At 41.3% G+C, this 19171-nt stretch overlaps 2 protein-coding genes across 3 annotated transcripts in view; one reads left to right on the forward strand and one right to left on the reverse strand.

Moving 5' to 3' along the window:
• Positions 1-12774, forward strand: part of ZNF829 (zinc finger protein 829) — a 33744-nt gene extending 20970 nt beyond the window's left edge. Inside the window, exons 4-5 of the mRNA XM_039839565.1 lie at positions 1681-1772; positions 10603-12774. Coding sequence (XP_039695499.1) covers positions 1681-1772; positions 10603-10704 — 194 coding nt within the window. The 3' untranslated portion in view covers positions 10705-12774. The remainder of the gene's footprint in view (positions 1-1680; positions 1773-10602) is intronic.
• Positions 5954-19144, reverse strand: LOC120583973 (zinc finger protein 665-like). 2 transcript variants are annotated; one of them, XM_039839490.1, is made up of 5 exons: positions 18663-19144; positions 18148-18233; positions 13327-13453; positions 12771-12899; positions 5954-9721 (listed from the first exon to the last, which is right to left on the reverse strand). In XM_039839490.1, the coding sequence occupies exons 2-5, from the start codon at positions 18217-18219 to the stop codon at positions 7626-7628; spliced, it is 2424 nt and encodes an 807-aa protein (XP_039695424.1). In that variant the 5' UTR covers positions 18220-18233; positions 18663-19144; the 3' UTR covers positions 5954-7625. The 2 variants fall into 2 exon arrangements, with proteins under 2 accessions (XP_039695424.1, XP_039695425.1); XM_039839491.1 differs by having other exon boundaries at positions 12783-12899; positions 18148-19144.
• Positions 19145-19171: the final 27 nt, after the last annotated feature.

Below are 19171 nucleotides of genomic sequence, written 5' to 3' on the forward strand. Positions count from 1 at the left end.
ATTTGCCCATATACCCATGAGTTTACTTCTGGATTCTCTGTTCTGTTCCATTGCCCTGTGTGTCTGTTTTTCTGCCAGTACCATGCTGTTTTGATTATTGCCACTTTGTAGTATAATTTGAAGTTGGGCAGAGTGATGCCTCCAGCCTTGTTCTTTTTTTTTTCGGGATGGCTTTGGCAGTTTGAGGTCTTTTGTGCTTCCATACAAATCTGATGATTTTTGTTCTATTTTTTTTTAAATATGCCGATGGGATTTTGATGGAGATTGCATGAAATTTGTATAATGCTTTACGTAATAAGGTCATTTCAACTATGTTGATTCATCCATTCCAAGAACATGGACTATCTTTCCATTTGTTTGTATCTTCTTCAATTTCTTTTAATAGGGTCTTATAATTTTCATCATATGGGCCCTTCACATATCTTGTTAGATTTATTCCTAGGTGTTTTATTCTTTTTGTTGCAATTGCAAAAAGAATTATTATTTCCAATTCTTTATCTGACAAGTCATTATTACAGTACAAGAATGCTATGGATTTTTGAACAATGATTTTGTAGCCAGAAAATTTACTGTATTTGCTTACTGTTTCTAGTCGTGTTCTTGTGGAGTCTTTAGGGTTTTCTCTGTAGAGAATCATGTCATCCACAAATAGTGACAGTTTGAATTTTCCATTTCCTATTTGGATGCCTCTTATATCTTTCTTTTGCCTGATTGCACTCGCTAGGACCACCAATGTTAAATTGAATAGCAGTGGCGATGGTGGACAGCCTTGCCTTGTTCCTGATCTTAGAGGGAAGGTTTTTAGTTTTTCACCAGTAAGTATAATGTTGGCTGAGGGATTGTCATAGATGGTCTTTATTATGTTAAGGTACTTTCCTTCTGTATCGATTTTGGTAAGTGTTTTGTTCATAAATGGATGCTGTATCTTGTCAAAGGCTTTTTCTGAATCTATTGCTATGATCATATGATTCTTGTTTATTAATTTGTTTATGTGGTGTATCACATTAATCAATTCGTGAATGTTGAACCATCCCTGTACCCCTGGGATCAGGCTAATATTGTCCTCATGAGTTGGGAAGTATTGCCTCCTCTTTGATTTTTTTGGAAGAGTTTGAGCATAGGGATTAAATCTGAACACCACTGGAAAATTCAAGGGAGGGTGGAAAATTCAGAAGAGGGCTCCAAGGAAGCCCAGTAAAGTGCTGGAAGGGCCATTAAGTTAGGACAAAGCATAGAGAAATAAGAAGGTTGTTGAAATAACCTGAAATTTACTGATAACTACCTGAAAAGTCGATGCACAAAACACTAACTTTTTAAGGCCAGGTGGTGAATTCTATACATACGTTTTGGACATTCTTCTATTGATTAACATTACGTGGTCTCTGAGTGATGTTTGAAAATTTGGCACATGGAAAGGTCTGTTTCTATAGAATATATTCATGTCAAAATAGTGGGAGAGAAAGGAAACATTTACAACGTTGAGAGAAACGGCAATACCACTCCTCACACACAGATGTATTAAGGTTTTTATCTACCAGCAGGATCTGACGGTACGAATAACCCCACTTGTTGTGTTTTTGTATAAGGATTCGGGAATCTCTCGAATCCCGTGGTGAGACGGGATGTCTCTTCTGCGTGCATGATCCACTGATGGAGTCTTCTGCTCTCCCCTCATCAAAGGAGAGTCTGGTCTCTGCATTTTCCAGCTGAAGGCGGCAGTCTGCAGCCCCGGGACACCTGCCTCTGCCTGGATTCTGAGCCAGCTTCCTCCGGTGAGTTCAGAATCCATCTTGATGGAAGAGTGTACCTTGTTCCTTCTGTAAAATCTCTTGAAGTTAGCTGACTGTTCTCTCAAAATAAGATAATATGTTTTGGAAAATTAACTCTGAGACGTAAGTATTTGTTGAGTGATATGCAAAGTATCATGCTTTCTGGTAGGCGAAGTCTTCTAGGGATGATAGGCTGGCATTGACTTCACCAGGAGGAGGAAGTAGCCCTTTTTTCCTGAGCTGTACAAATTTATCACCAATTTGGAAATCTGTTTCTCCAGAATGGGCTAGTTCTTTTCCTTTTATTCAGCTGTCTACTCAAATATCACTTCATCAGTCAATCATTTTCTAATCTCCCCGTCACCGCAGTCATCGTTAATTTCTCTCCCTCCCCCTTTGCCTTAGTGTTTATCATGGCACTTAATTAAATTGTGACTATAAGTTTAAATTTAGATGATAGAAAACACAGACTTCAACTGTAGCGATTAATTATTACAGAATACCACTCAAAAATCATATCATTATATACTTGTAGTTAAGTGATTTTATTCGAAGCACTTTTAGGTACATCTTTGGAGTTTTGAGTCATCTATGCTTTCAATAAATCTGAGCACTTACTATGAAACAATCTTTGACTACTGCTGTGTAAAAGGCTTAAGGCTCACATTCTTCTCTTTAAGGAACATATCATTGAGTCATGAGAAAATATGAAAGGAATAGATAATATACACAGTTAAAAATGTTAAAAAGGAAAAACGCTAGTGTTATCCTTTTGCTTGCTGCATCAGGAAAGGACGCTCAGTGGAAATGACATTTTGTAAGAAACTTCAAATGTGACAAGAAGTTCTTGAACATTGAGAATCTCTAGGTGGATTCAGGACAGTGGGTGGATGGCTCATTGATAGGAGTGCAGGGTGGCAGGATGTCCAGAGAGACACTTGGGGTTAGAGAGGATATTAGTGCCAAAAAATGGGTCGAGGACCAATGAGGGCAGATGGAATTATCTGGTGACGCTGTCGGTCCAGCTTGGGACACCTGGACAGTGTGAGCTGAGCCGCGGACATGATCCCTGACGTGGCGAGCGGGCCGCCGGATGTTCAGGTAGCAGGCTGGAGTCAGATCTGCACAGACTCTGTCGATTAACGAACTGATTCTGGTTCATAGGTGGAATTCGAATCCAGCGTCGTGGATGGGGCTTGCCTAGCGTGGTGGGTGGGAGCAAGAAAGAGCTCTGAGAAGTGTCGCCTACCATGTGATGGCAGAACAAAGAGCCTGGGCCATTAGGGAGGGGAGAATGTCCTCATAGCAGGTTCTGGCGGCAGGAAATCATGTGCCTGCGTGGTCCTTTTTAGCAGCGTTCCTCGCGCATCACATTGGAAGTGTGGGGCGGCAGCCCGGTCTTTCGGGGTTAGTGATTTGTGAGCAGAGAAGGTGTGTGAAACCGGATGTGACGTCAGACCGAGGATGTCAGGTAGAGAGGGGCACCGTTCCCACAACACGTGGACAGGAGCGGGCATGAAACCTAGGTGGTGACCGAGTGTCCTCACGGACAGTGCGATCAGCACAGAGAAATACGGCCTCCGGGTACGGATACCCGTCACCTCTGTCCTCAGAGGAGGATGGGTTTGGGGGTGCAGCACGTGCACAGTGGCAGTGACAGGGACGGGGTGGAAGGGGCATGGCCTGACTATTCTTTCCTGGACCATCTGCGCAGCACTGCTCCAGAGGCTGCTTTCAATATTCGATGCCGATGTTAGCAGAAATGCACATTCCTGGTCCCCAAACGAGGAACTCTTGGTCCGAGTTCTGGTCTGGCGACCGTCAAGATGACTAACCTCAGCGTGGTCCCGGTCAGGGTCCTCCAGGAGAGGGAGAGGAGGACAGATGGTCCCAGCGAGCCGAGGGAGGGCTCCGGGTTGGTGCGCTTCGCCCCCTGTGCGGTTCGAGCATCGCATTGTCATTTGTTTTTAAGGGGAAACACACACAAAAATGATGCCCCCGACCTCCCAGAGGAATCGGAAGGCCTAGCTTAGGAGCAGGAGTCTTGATGGGCCTGGCCCGCTGCCTGTTCTGCAGGCCAGTCACTGGAATAGCCCCGAGCTGGCCAGGAGGTCAGGGGCAGCCAAGCAAAGGCGCACATGGACGTGTCCCACAAGTGCACACGGGAGGCAGTGGGGACGTGAACTTGGAAGGCCTCTCCATGTGGGAAACTGCTTATGTATGACTGATTGCACTGGGCGGGCCAGGCGACTCCTCGGGCTGGCAGTGCGTACCCACCCGAACCCCACACAGGCCATCCTTCACCTGGGCCTGGGTCTCTCACAGCCCCTCTGCAGAAAACCAGTTACTTATAGAAATAGCCACAAGCAGACGTGGAAAATGAAAGCAAAAGGGAGACAGGCTGTGGTTCTGAAGGAAGTCGGTCTGTCCAGGGAGGCAGAGAGTCCAGAGCCAAGACAGATGCCCTGAGATGACTGTTACCTGTCTGTCTTTTTCTGTGAATCCCGCCCTGAAGCGTAATACTTCGTGATTCTGACTTGTTCTTTATCAAATGCTTCTGAGAGAAAAAAAATTCTGAAGAGTAGATGGTTTTGTGGGTGAGATATTAGGTGTCGTGTGGAGAGATCTTCGCTTGTCATCATTCTGTTTCTATTTACCATGATTTTGATTCATTGTTATAGTTAAGTATACAGGGTTAATCTAGCCTGAGGGAATATTTACGGTTCTGTTGTTAGTTTTTCTCCTAATACTCATTTCATACCTTGATTTCATCAAGTTGCATATTTCTACATCTTTAAGCTTATTTTCTAGAGATTTTCCTTTCTTTCTTGTCACCTTAGTTGTTCATGGTGATTAATGGACTATTTCTCTGCCTGGGCATTAATGGAAGTGTATTCTTTTTTTTTTTTTTTTTTTACAAAGGTATTTCTTTCAGTTTCCAGTAGGTGGCATCTAAGCCTCTTTATCCCTGCTTTATGTAGTCTTTATAATAATGACTTTTTTTCTTATAGATGTTTAATCATGCTCACTACCTTCGGTCTCAGTCCCTGTCAGTGTTAGCAAGTTTCAATAGCATTTACTCAGATTCCCCTGGGGCTCCACAGTGATCGGTCTCAGAGGATATTTGGGGGAGGGGCACTCTGAGTTGGGGGCTGGGGGCTGCAGCTCAGCCTCGCATTTTGCAACAGCCACTGGTAAAAATCAATTGTTGTTTCTCTGCTGTCCCTTCTCTGCTCTGCTCCCTGGGCACTGAAGTGCTCACCTCACAAAAAATTCCTGCGGGGTAGAAATGAGTCTAGTGGCAAAGACATGGGGTATGGAGATTTCCTAACAAGGGGGTTGAGAGCATGAGAAAACAAGGCCTAACCACTGCTAAAATACTGCTGATGCTTACTGACAGTTGTGGTTCACGGTTTATTTCTGTAGCACTTAGTTTCAGATTAAACTGACCTTTAGTTCTGTGATTTGCCTGATGTCAGAGGCTGTGACAGAACTTTCAGAAACAGCTTTTTATACCTTTTTATTCCTTTTTAACAGCTTTTTATTCCTTTTTAACAAGTAACCTCTTAACACTCTAGAGTATGGCGCCACCAGTCTTAATATCCAAAACCCAAACTTTGGACAGAGTTCTATCTTGCTTCGAAAGTTTGACCAAAAAAAAAAAAAGTTCTGGGAGTAAATATATGAAATTTCTACTGTCCCACACAAAATGTTCCCATTGTATATCATTTACCTAAATTATTTCACCGAGTGCTCCAAGATCAAAATCAGATTTTTTCATCCTCACTTCCCTAAATTTCGATTTCCTAATTTTTCCATATTACATTTGTTTTTCATGTAAATAAGGACAGAGTCATGGGTTGTATTTCTGTACAAAAAAAAAAAAAGACATTAAGTTAACCATATGGTGTATATACATGAAAGTCAGGCAGTTTTTGGAGGTCAGTCATAAATTTGCACTGCTATATTGATGACAGTCTCATAAATGTCACGTGGCAGTGTGGAGAAAATAACCCAGGGACACACTGACTATATAATCACCAAATTCTTTGTTCTTTGACCCCATAACGGATGGAAATTGTTAGAGATTTCTATGACCTTGGCAGCTCAATGGTGCATTGCTCATTTACGTCATAAAAGTACCTTATAAAGGTAGGAAATGACTGTTGGTACAAGGAACATGATTCACTCTTTTAAAAAGTTAAATTTTATTCAATAAAACATGAACCCTTAGATACATTCCAATAAAACTGGCAAAAGATAATGCCAGTGTTAACCATACACAAGCAAAAACTATTGATTCTTTGGATGAAGCTTCCCTCTCAGGTACCTGCTCTCTCTATGATTTCCAAGAATCAGACAAAATTTCCATAAATTTTTAATATGCAACAATTACCACCATTCAATAGAGAAAGTCAACTCTATTTTTTCTGCATTATTTCTACCATAGAATCACCCCCTAGTCACCTAATCACTCCCCTCCCACCACAAGCCCAGGCCCTTTATGTCCGGACCTGCTGTTTCGTGGTCAGTTGGTAGAGCCTTCTTTCCTAAGACTATGGCCTGTCCAGAGATGAGCATCATGTGCGTAATTCAGTATGAAGACTTAGAATAACTTTCCATTACAGTCTTCCCTGATGCATTAATGAATTTGATATTTTTTTGTTTTTCCAGAGGACAGGGATATGAATGAACCACGCCCAATGAAGTAGGCCCTTTCATCCTATTGCTTCCCAGAGATCTGTACAAAAGACCTGTAAGAAAGGCTTAAGTTCAACAGACTTTAGACTTCAGGTTAAAACTTGACAGTCAAGTAGTCTTTTCAAGAAAACTCAAATAACAAAATACTAGAAAACATTAAAAACAATGACCTGTTTGTTCCTTCGATATATGGCATCTCCTGAGTTTTAACATACTTTTGACTTGTAATTTTCTGCAGTATGTAATATTATAGGTTAATCTCAGAGAACTGGAGATACAGGTATTCCCAGTATGGACTCTCGACTGTGTGGTTATGAAAACTGGTTAAAATTTTTTCTAAGCTCATTACATTTGTGTAAATCCCTGGGTGAATCCTGAGGACACACTGTTGCTTAGAAGTATTTTCATGTTCACTATACTAGTATAGTTTCTGCCCTCACTGAATTGTCATTCTGAAGGTGTAGGCAGTTGATGGAAAGCCTTGACAGTCACTATTTGTAAGGTTACTCTCCAAGACATATCTTCTGATGTCTAAGTTTTGATCTTTGAGTAAAAGAATTAACACACGTATTTTTTGCATGCTTTCTCAAAGACAAAAATTCTGATGTCAGTTGTGAAGCCTGGATACATGTTTTGCCACATACATTTACATAACTCCTCTTCACTATGGAGTCTTGATTCTCACATAATACTTAAACTCTAATGGCTTTGCCACACGTTTCAGTTGTAAGAAATTGCACCAGTTTTTTTTCCAATTGTGGACCCTGGGTGAAAACACCGCCGCATTTTAGTTTCTCACAAAAAAAGAAAAAAGAAAAAAGTATATTCTTATAGCTAGTAAAGAGTTCAAATTTTAAAATTTTCCATATTCAAGGTATTTGCAAGTATAAACTCTTTGGTGAATCCTGAGATTAAAATAGTACCTAAAAACCCTGCCACATCCAGTACATTTCTGAATGTAACTTAGGCTTAAACTTACACTAAAGGGTTTCTCGCCAGTATAGACTTTAAAATGACATGCAAGATGTGATTTATTATGAAAAATCTTGCCACACATTACATTTGTAAGGGTTCTTTCCGTTGTATAGGTTCTCTGATGACTTGCAAGCTGATTTGTAATGGAAAACCCTGCTACACGTTGCATTTCTAAGTATTCTATCCAGTATGAGTTATCTGATGCCGAGTTAGGCGTGAACGCACGATAAAGGCTTTTCCACACTGGTTACATTTGTAAGGTTTCTCTCCAGTATGTATACTCTGATGCTGAGAAAGCGTTAATTTCTGACTAAACATCTTGCCACACTCATTACATTTGTAAGGTTTCTCTCCAGTATGGATTCTCTGATGACTTGCAAGGTATGATTTATTACGGAAGACCTTGCCACACACATTACATATGTAAGGTTTCTCTCCAGTATGAATTAACTGATGGCTATTGAGGGTAAAACGAGCACTAAAGACCTTTCCGCACTCATTACATTTGTATGGTTTGTCTCCCGTATGAATTCTCTGATGACATGCAAGGTATGATTTCTGACTAAAGACCTTTCCACACTCATTACATTTGTAAGGTTTCTCTCCGCTATGAATTACTTGATGTCTAGTAAGGCGTGAACGCATAGTAAAGGCTTTTCCACACACAGTGCATTTGTAAGGTTTCTCTCCAGTATGGATTCTCTGATGACTTGCAAGGTATGGTTTCTTACAGAAAACCTTGCCACACACATTACATTTGTAAGGCTTTTCTCCAGTATGAATTAACTGATGGCTAATTAGTGAAGAACGCATAGTAAAGACCATGCCACACTCATTACATTTGTATGGTTTGTCTCCTGTGTGAATTCTCTGATGATATGCAAGGTGCGATGTCTGAATAAAGACCTTGTCACATTCATTACATTTGTAACGTCTTTCACCAGTATGAAGGCTTCGATGACGTGCATAGTTGGATTTGTTACTGAAAACCTTGCCACACTCACTGCATTTGTAAGGTTTCTCTCCAGTATGGATTCTCTGATGACTTGAAAGGTGTGATTTGTTACGAAAAACCTTGCCACACTCATTACATTTGTAAGGTTTCTCTCCAGTATGGATTCTCTGATGACTTGAAAGGTATAATCTATTACGAAAATCCTTGCCACATACATTACATTTGTAAGGTCTTTCGCCAGTATGAATACTTTGATGACGAGCATGGTTATATTTGTTACTGAAAACCTTGTCACACTCATTACATTTGTAAGGTTTGTCTTCACAATGAATTGCCTGATGGTAATTTAGGATTCTATGTACAATAATGGCTTTGTCACATTCACTAAATCTGTAAGGCGTATTTCCAGTATGAATCGACTGATGGTAAGTAAGGCTAGAAGACACTCTAAAGGCTTTGCCACACTCATTACATTTGTAAGGTTTCTCCCCTGTATGAATGCTCATATGGCTAGCAAGGTGTGATTTTTTGCGGAAAGCCTTGCCACACTCATTACATTTGTAAGGTTTTTCTCCACTGTGCATTACCTGATGGTAAGTGAGGCTAGAAGACCCCCTAAAGGCTTTCCCACAATCACCACATTTGTAAGGTCTCTTTCCAGTATGGACTGACTGATGGTAATTAAGGCTTGAACGCACCCTAAAGGCTTTGCCACACTCATTACATTTGTAAGGTTTCTCTTCAATATGAATTATCTGATGGCTAGTTTGCCTCGCACACACACAAAAGTCTTTGCCATGCTCGTTACATCTGTATGAATCTTCCCTGCATGCTTTTAGGTCTTTTGTCAGTATTGAAGGATGTCTAGAATCAATCCCATATATGGTACAAACGTTGGCTTGGACACTACAAAAAACTCTTTGAAGTGGAGAAACGGAGGAAGTATTGTTGAAAGACTTCTTCGTTGAGACATATTCATCAATCTTCCCTTCAGTCTGAAATATGTCCGTATCTGCCAGATGTGAGTGAAACCTTAGTCCAACTTTGTTTTCGACAGGCTTGTGTCCGCCATGCTCTCTATCGTGTTGACCTCTTTTATCAGTGAGATGTTCTTCATGAGTTACAGGTATTCCTTTGTGATTCTTTTCATCATTTCTCTGCTGACATGCAAAGTCATGCCTATCTTCTCGAATATTCCTCATGTAAAAATCTTTGATTACATGGCTTTCACAGTGTCCAAACAACTCTGTTTGGAATATTCCGCCTGCATTAATGATTTCTGTTGGTTTTAATTTCTCGATCATATATGAAGAACAGGTATCTATAAGATATAAAAAATTATAATTATAGTATTAACTGCTAAATGTTTCATGTTGAATACTAACATTACACCAAAAGTAAAGTTTTACTGAATACATTTATGCAAGTCCCAAAGCAGGATCCTCAAACTTCCAGAATAATAATGAAATGGATTACTGACCAATGAAATAGTGGTCACATGCAATTCAAATTAGTATCAGGAAAGCCTGATTTCAAACACCCTATGATAAAACACACTGTCAAAATTTATGTTAGCTTTCAAGGAAAAGGTATTTCCCATGATTCCAATTAACAATTAACAGTAACAATTAACAGTAACCATACCGCTACCTCATAACTGAGTAAAAATGTCGCATACGTATTTTTACATACACACTGGACATAAATGCTAGAGACAATATATGTAATGGCAAATAATCCAAAATGACATTACCTAGAGAATAAGCAATATACCGGGCAGTATAAAACTGGACAACACATATACCACATATTTATGATAAATCACAGTAACATAAACTTCCAGACCTCAACACGAACAACCCCACACGTCCTGATTAAATATTGGGCAAAGAATGTGAACGAACATTTCTCTAGCGATGATGTACAAACACATGAAGAGATGACCAGTATCACTGATCAGGGAATGCACATCTCAAGCATGATGAGGTATCACCTCGCACCCATTACGAGGGCTAGTATCAATTTTAGTACATGGGCAGCTGAAGTGAGCACACGATGGCTACTACCAAAAAAGCAGGAAATGATGGGTGTTAGAGTTTAAAAACTGGGACTGCTGCCAGGAAAGAAAAATGCCGTAGCCACTATAGAATCCAGTAGGGCAACTCCTTGAAAATCTGTTATAGACTAAATGTGTCCCTCTAGAATTCCGATGCTGAAATCCTCCAAATGACAACAGTGAACCTGTGGGAGGAGCATCAGTGCCCTCCAGAGAGACCAGAGACCAGCACTCCTTCTGCCCTATGAGAGGACAAGAAGTCAGCCACCTGCAATGGGGAAGAGGGTCCTCCTCCCAACTTGACCATGTTGGGCCCAATCTCAGACTTCCGGTCTCCAGAACAGGGAGAAATACTTTTCTGTTGTTAATACGCCACCCACTTGGGTTCTCTGTTCTAGGAGTGAGAACAGACAGATCCAGCAATTACATTTGTGGGAAACTTACCCACCACTCAATATAATTGTGGATAGAAAAATGAAAACACTACAGAAAAAGCAATATCTTATATAACAAACTATGACGAGTCAACTTAATGCTATTTCTAGAATTAAGAGACATAAAAATATATATATTAGCAAGATATTAGAAATTACCAATTTAAAACTTACAATAAATCCGACTGAAACTTAATATGACGTACTAAATCAGGTGAAAAAGCAGAAAGACTATTTTTTTAAAATATTCTAAAACAATTTTAGGATTTAGAGAAACAACTGGTGAGCCAAACTCACCACACTAAAGGAGGAAATACTTACATCAATGTCCATTCCACAATTCCATCCTCCCACACATAGCAATTACAAAACACTGAGTATCATCAAAAATGTGAAAGTGATGACTAAATAAAAACCAAGTTCATATAATGCAAGAGAATGTACAAGATAAAAGTAGCAGAAGCTTGAACAAAAACAAATACAGTGACTTCTCTGAGGCACCATTCTACTTTACAAGCTCCCTCGACAAGATGCTTCAAGTTGTACCTGCTGAGGCAGCGTGCACGACGGCACACACGAGGCGTGAGAACTGTGGCATGAATGACAGTTTAGTCGGTAGCCTTAAGGGTAGAAAGCTGCGACCTTGGACCATGTTCTCGGAGGAGAAATTCTACCGTTTAGCGCATGTGCGCACGTGACCCACATGATCACAATGTCCTGGAGAGATGCTTACTGACACTAGTCAAAACGTAAAAGAAAACTGAAAACACTTATCGGTCTGGCTGCCGGGACACTTTCTATGCTGGGCCATGCTGCCCAGTCTACCGGGCAGCTTCCAGTGCTGCATCTGTGCCAAACAGAATGTTGCAACCTATGAGTCAAAGTATCTCCATCAAGATTTCCATAGGCGAGTCCACCTGGGATTGTCCATCTCCTAAAGGTGGATGACACCAGCGAAAGAACACAGTGAACTATCAGGCCCCAGGAATGTGTCATTCACGGGCAAGGTTCAAGGGCAACCATGCGAACTACAGAGACCGTGAAATCTGGAAGAGTCTATATCCCAAACGAGGAAGCGTCGTGCAGAGAGAGAAAAGTACAAGGAATGGGGTCAGACCCCGAAGGATCGTGAGGGGACCGTGCGTGCCACCAGACACCGCGCTACAAGCCTGGAACACTGAAATGCGCTCCCCATGTAGGACTGGGGACCGAGGGGACGCTCCCTCTGTCCACTGTCTCTAGAGATGGACCAAGAAACTGGTACAGAAGGCCCGACCCACCTCCCTGTGACACACACCTCTGAAGCGTGTAACAAAAGCAGAACAGAAGCAATGGCAGAGGGACCGGAACCGGCAGACAGGGCAGGAGAGAGCCCCACGCAGTTCCGGGGACGCCAGACGGAATGACAGACAGACAGTGCGTCCCCTCTTCACATCGCGCCTTCCGACCACAGGAAACATCATTGGGACCAGGGTGGATCCAGGAGGCAGGACCGCAAGGCCTCAGCTCCACTCTGTATGGACTGAGCACTAAGAATCGCACAGAACCCAGTCCAGAAGGAGAGCCCAGCGGGACAGAGCCCGTCTGAGACAGCCCGCCCCACGCTCCTCAAGTCAGGACCAAAGATGTCACAGGGACCAAAGAACAGTGCTGTGATCACAATTCTCTGTCATGGTCTCTGCTAGAACCGCGGCACCTCTGAGGGCGAAAGGATAAATTTTACACGTTAAAAGACGGAATGGTGAAGTTGGGGAAATGAAAAATTAACTTTGAGGATTCCCCAGAAATAAACTTGTTTCCCCACAGAACTTTGTCGCTCGGGGCGAGTTTGCAAACGTGACGAAGGCTGCGGCCTCCTCGCTCCTTTCCCGAGCTCCTACCTGTGTTCGCACCTTTGACACGTTCCCACCGATCTGGTGATGCTGCTGTTTTCCAGTCGCTCTCCAGAGTCCAGGGCGCTTTCCCTTGCTCCAAAATGGAGACAATATACAGATCAGAAACAGAAATTCCTGCACACAGAAGAAAAGAGCATGAAGACCGGTAGTTCGGCCAGAATCCCTGATCTCTGCTCCGCTGAGGAAGGAGAATAGTACAGATGGATCGAGAAAAACAGTGTCGTGTGCAGATAGCGAGCTCTCTTCCAAAAGCAACTCGGTCAACATGTAAGAATAAAAAATAAAATTTACACAGTTAAGTTTGCCACAGGGCTTTATATACTCGTAAGCTCTGGAACAACCCCTGATGAATCACAAGGTGGCCAGACCATCTGGAGAAAGGGCGAGGTTAAAGTCCCGATGCCACCTTATGAAGCCTTTCCATGTCCCAGGAAACGGAACTTCGATCGGTCAGGCAAGGCAGGGGCTCCCGAGAAGCACCCAAGGGAAAAGGAAGAGATACACAGGGCAGATCCGGACCCTGGAGGGGAGTCAGCCTCACCCAGGAAGAGCAGGTTCCGGTAGCTCTCCAACATCACGTCCCTGTACAAGGCCCGCTGAGCTGGGGACAGGCACTCCCACTCCTCCTGAGAGAATTCGATGAACACATCGCTGAGTGTCAACTGTCCCTGAAAGGAAACACATTTCAGCAAGGGAAAGTGGAGACAGTTCTTCACCCAGAATGAGAAGAGGAGAGAGATGTGAAATCGATTTAGCTGGCGTGTTCCCACAGAGTCACGTTGGGTATTTTTGAGCAAGTTATGTGTCCGTAATGTTGGTTTTTATTACTTTCCTATAAAAGCTTACAATAGCCTGTAGATCAGGGAGCGCCTCTCATTTTTGTGGACAATACATGAAATTACAATTAAAATTCAAGACCGGGCTCCTACAGAGAAGGTTTAGATGTTATGTTCTACACTGTCTAGATGAGCTACAGCATGAGCAGTGTTGTCAGAAGAGGACAAAATCCAATCTTTTTAAAAATTCAAACTCTTAAGTTATAACGAGGGTAACAACAGCCATGACTAAAAGTTTTGAACCTGTCATATGTACATTAGTCTACATGCTTTACATATTTTAATGTGTTATCAACATAGTAGTTCACTACATACAAACCTGTTCTCATCTTACCAGGAGAAAACGTGTCATAGACACTCTAAGAAACCAGCCTCAGGTCATTATCTAGGATTTGACCCAGCAAACACCTGAAATCAGGTAGTGAACTGTAGGCTTGAACCCAAAGAATCAAACAGTTATGTAATATGCAGAACCTTAAAAGTACACTGACAAAGCACTGTCTGAGAGCACCTGGAAACAAGTGCGAGATTAACGCTACTGAACTGCATAAAAGGTCATTACACTTTCACGCACACAAACACATATCTTACTATTTTTACTTCTGCTTAAGTCCTTAAATGCGAGTGTAGGGAAAAAAAATGAAGACTGTGAAATATGTTAAAGATATTTCAACCGCTAAAATGCATAAAACATTTATAAAATCTTTTAAAAAGCCATAAACCTGCACAGTTATATACTCATTAACACGTATTTTTGGATGATTTTATTCATTGTTATTTTTATTCATGTGTATTCGAGCATCTTGAGTCAATGAAAATGTACCAGTGGTGCTTATTTTCACATTTCAAGATTGTATAGTAAAGCAGGCAAGAAAAAAATATATGTGCGAACTCTAAAAAATTAAATAAGACTATTTTAACTCCATTTTCTATTAAATGCTTATTAAAATCTATTAATACGATTTTATCCATTTACATTTAAAAGTAGGCATTAACAAAAGCCAAAGTGTATTGGATTATTCCACTAATAAAACAAGGATTAAAGATTTTAAAAATTATTATTAAATGACTAAAATTTTTAAAATCATCACATTAGTAGATACTTGAAAAGAATTCTTGGATAAATAAAAATCTGAACAAAAAATAAAATTGGAGAAAAACCTGTCATTAACCAGGAACATTTCACCAAACATTTTGATTATCAGAAAACATGGATGCTCATCTTCTCTAAAATCACAGTGGAGAAAGAAGGCTGACCAGAGATCCTACCTCAGCAGACTAGAAGAGGGAAAAAAAGAAAAAAGATAGATTGAGTATGAAAAGAGTCAAAGACATGACCTGTGAAAATTCACAAATTGAAGGATAGAGATTGGCTAATAATAAAAGGAGCAAACAGGATGTTCCATGCAAACCATATCACAGAGAGCCAGGGTCGCTATATTCTATGAGACAGAACAGACTATAAGACAAAAATTGACAACAAAGGACAGTATAATGGGAAAAGGGTGTATTCGCCAGGAAGCTGTAACAATTATAAACATAGATACACATAAAATTAAAGCTCCTAAATATATGAGGTAAATGCTGACAGGAATGCAGGCAGAAATAGACACCAGCACAGAAATCGTTTAAGACCTCACTATTTCAGTTTTAGTTATAAATACAAAAACCAAACACAAAATCCGAAGAAAATAGAACACTTGATAACATTATCAAGTGATGGAGTCTAACAAACATATACAGAACACTCCACTGAACACCAGCAGAAAACACATTTCTCTCAAACACACATAAAACATTCTCCACGATGGACCACTTGCTAGCCAAAAAACAAATATAAATAAATGTTTACAAAGTGCCATTGTAAAAAAGATCTTTTCTAACTACAAGAAAATGCCACTAGAAACAAAGTAGAAAAAGAGAGAAAAATCCACAAAATGTGTAAAATAAAGAAGTCATTCTTAAACAATCAATAGTTCAAAAAAATCTCGAGATTTTTTTAAAAATCTAGATGAAAATAACAGTGAAAATACTACACACTAAAATTTATAAGATGCAGTGATAGTGGCACTAAGAGGTGTTACATGGTAGATATTTACATTAAAAAAGAGAATCTCAAATCAGAAATCTACTTTTACACTTCAAAAAAAAACCCCATATTTTAGTAGAAGAAAAAATAAGATTATTTACAAAGGTAAAAAAAAAGACTAGAATATCAACATAAACATCAAACTAATAGCTGGTTTTTTTGAGCATATTAAAATTACAAGTTCCAAATTACATTTAGATTATTCAAATACTTTAGATCAAATAAAACAGGAAACACTGCAACTGATGTCACAGAAAGATTTTTAATGATTTTGAGAGTAATATAAACAGTATTATACAAAAAGATTACATAACCTAAAAGACAACGGGTAAATTCCTAAAAACATACAAGAACCAATCAGGAAAAAAGTAAAAATGTGATCCAAATGATAGAGATTCTAGCACTAATCGATAACATCCAAAAAAGAAACCCCACAAAATTCTACCAAATATTAACAGAAAATAACAGTTCTGACAAACACCTTCCAAAAAATCCAAAAATGAACACTTGCAAACTTATTCTACGGAGTTTGCATGATTCTGATAGCAAGCGCAAAAAAGGCACAAGAAAAATAAAAACTACAGACTAATATCCTTAATCAGTATTGATGCAAAACAAAATACTAGTAAAACAAATTTAATAGCACATTAAAAGAATTATATATCATGACTAAGTGGAATTTCTTCCTGTAAGGAAAGACTGTTTCAACATATATATGTAAAAAACAACTGTTATCAATTAACCCGCATTAAGAGAATGAACAGAAGGAAAAAACACATGATTTCAACTAATGCAGAAGAGGCATTTGACTAAATTTAACAATCTTTTAAGAAATCCTTTTAATAGTAAAGTACCTCAACATAACATAAGCCACATTTGAAAAGCACACAGCTCTCGTCATACTCAGTGGTGCATATTTAAAAGCTTTAGCTTTAAGGCAAAAATGCATACTCTCAGCACTACTATTCAACAAAGCACTAGAAATTCTAGCCAGAGCAATGACACAAGGAAAATATTTTTAGATGTCATCCAAATTGAAAAGAAGTAAAATTCTCTTTTGCATGTGAAACGAGCTTACATGTGAAAAACCACAGAGGTTCCACACATGTAAAAAAATGTTAAAACTGGAAAATTATTTTAGAAAAGTTACAATGAACGATTTGAAAAGAGATTTAAGAAAATTCAATTGATTACAGCATCATAAAGGATGAAATACATGGGAATAAATGCAGCCAAGAAAGTAAAAAACATACATTGAAAACTACAAAACATTGCTAAAAGGAATCTAAGGAGGTACAGATAAACAGAAAGGCATCCCTTACTCATGGATTATAGGACTTAATATTGTTCAATTGTCCATGCTACCCAAATGTTCTACAGATTCGACAGGATCACTATCAAAATTCCAAAATATTTTGGCACCCCACACACACATACACACACTAGAATTCATCTAAGACAGAGCGATCGAAAAGTGTCAAAACATTTTGAAAATTAAAAAGGGAGAGGCTTATCTTTTTTAGATTTAAAAACATATTACAAAGCAAGTGTCATATCAATGGGATTCTGGCATTAATCTAGATACATGAACCAATAAAATGGAGAATGCCCTGATCTAAAGCCCTGCATAGATGGCAAATGATTTTAGACACCACCACCAAGGCTACACAATGGAGAAAAGTCCGTTCACCAAATCGTGCAAGGAACACTGCAAAACTACATACAAAAGAATGAAGCTGGGACCTTACCTGCATCAAACAAAATCTTCTGTGTGCCAAAGGATATGATCCACAGGGTGAAAATGCAACCTCCGAGGAATGGATGTGAGAAAAATGATCTAAAGAATCTCCAACTGTCAAACATTACAGCTGATTTCCTATTTTAAAATGGATTATGGAATAAAACACCCTCTGTCACCACGGTCTGTCTGTGAACTTTCCACTCTATTCCCAATCATGAAGGTTTTGAAGTCAGTGATTCACTCCTTTAGCTTCAAATGCATCATAAAAGCAGTCAGAAACATTTCCGCCTACTGAACCTTTTTCGCGAACTTAGGTATTTGTGCCTAATAAAAGTATGTGATTTCTATGTGCATCGTCTTTTATCTTGGTTGACAGAGAGGTGACAGTGCATCCAGATGTGGCCCCTGAATCGTCCCCATTGCCCAACCGCATTGACACCATGGGGCCCACACCCCGTCTCAAATCCAAGGGTGTGAAGCTCTGTCCAGCATGATGCCCAGCGGAGCCTCTTCACAAGTCCCATGTCACTGGATCACAGTGAGGTGGAATCTAACTAGAGATGAGAGGGACTGAGGGGGAAGGCCCAGGGTGAATGTGAACAAACGCCAGGACAATTCAGAGTCAGAGAAGATCAGCAGGTCAAAGGACATTCCTGGAAGGACAGACACAACAATAAACTGAGAATATGACCTTACCTGAGAAAGAGCCATCACTGACCCACCTTCTTTTCTTCTCTTCCTTTTCTGGGCTTCTTCCTCACGCGGCATGTCTTTATGTCAATCTGGAAAGATGAAAACATTCTGTGTATCGGCATATCCTCTTTCTCTGCCACCACCGCACACAGGGAAGACCTCGCCATGGAGGAAAGGCGGTGTTCGCTACTCCTGCCACAGGACGCATTCGGGGACGGTAAACTGCTCCTTCCCTATCCTCAGATCACGCTGCCCTCCTGGTCACGCCTTCACTTACACTGCGGCAGTGGGGACCTCGGCTGAACCCACACTCCCCTTCAGGTCACAGACCTGGCCCTGATCTAAGCCCGTGCTGGGCAGAGCCCCCCTCGCCCTCACCCCAGATCTCAGCCCCCAGAAATGGGAAGACCCAGGGGCTTGCTGCTCGACGACGGATACAGATTAAAAGCACCTGAAACACTTTAAATATTACTGAGGCTGGCCCCCGCCCGATTATTTCAATGACATCTTCTACTCATGGAGCACAAAAGATGTCACTGCAAAACACCTCAGCAATCTAACGCGAAGCGGGAGGGACTTGGCACCGCTGGAGGCGGCCAGGCGAGCGCACCAGCCCCCTGCTTTTCCTACTTCCCTCTCAGAGGCCCTGCTTCTCGCGACCCCCGGGCCCGCACAGGAGTGGGATGCAATCAGACGCCTGCCCCCCGGAAGCGCACGCGTCCCAGTGGGGTGGGACGTTAGAACACTGGGTGGCACAGGGCAGACCCAGATCGCCCCCTCGACCGCGGGGTCAGAGGACAGGGGCTACGAACGGGAGGCCTGAGCAGCACACCGACCGGGCCTGCGGCGGACGCGATCGCAGGCGGGAGGGTGTCCCAGGAGAGGGGCGGGGTGCCCACAACCCCAGGGCCGGGGAGACGACGCGGCGTCTCCTGGGCCGGGATGGCCGGCGCTGCCCCAGGCCGGGCCGCGAACGCGCCTCCCGGAAGGCGGTGAGGGCGCCTGACTGGCGGAGGGCGGGGAAGGG

This window comes from Pteropus medius, unplaced genomic scaffold (assembly GCF_902729225.1).
Source record: "Pteropus medius unplaced genomic scaffold, Ma_sr-lr_union100, whole genome shotgun sequence".
In the NCBI taxonomy this organism is placed as follows: Eukaryota; Metazoa; Chordata; class Mammalia; order Chiroptera; family Pteropodidae; genus Pteropus; species Pteropus medius.

Coding starts and splice junctions, on each gene's coding strand:
- LOC120583973 (XM_039839490.1), bottom strand. CDS start 18,219: ATGCCGCGTGAGGAAGAAGCCCAGAAAAGGAAGAGAAGAAAAGAAGGT. Junction 13,454..18,147: donor CAGTGATGGCTCTTTCTCAG/GTAAGGTCATAT, acceptor GTTTCCTTTCAG/GGACAGTTGACACTCAGCGA. Junction 9,722..12,770: donor TGTCAAAGGTGCGAACACAG/GTAGGAGCTCGG, acceptor TATATCTTATAG/ATACCTGTTCTTCATATATG.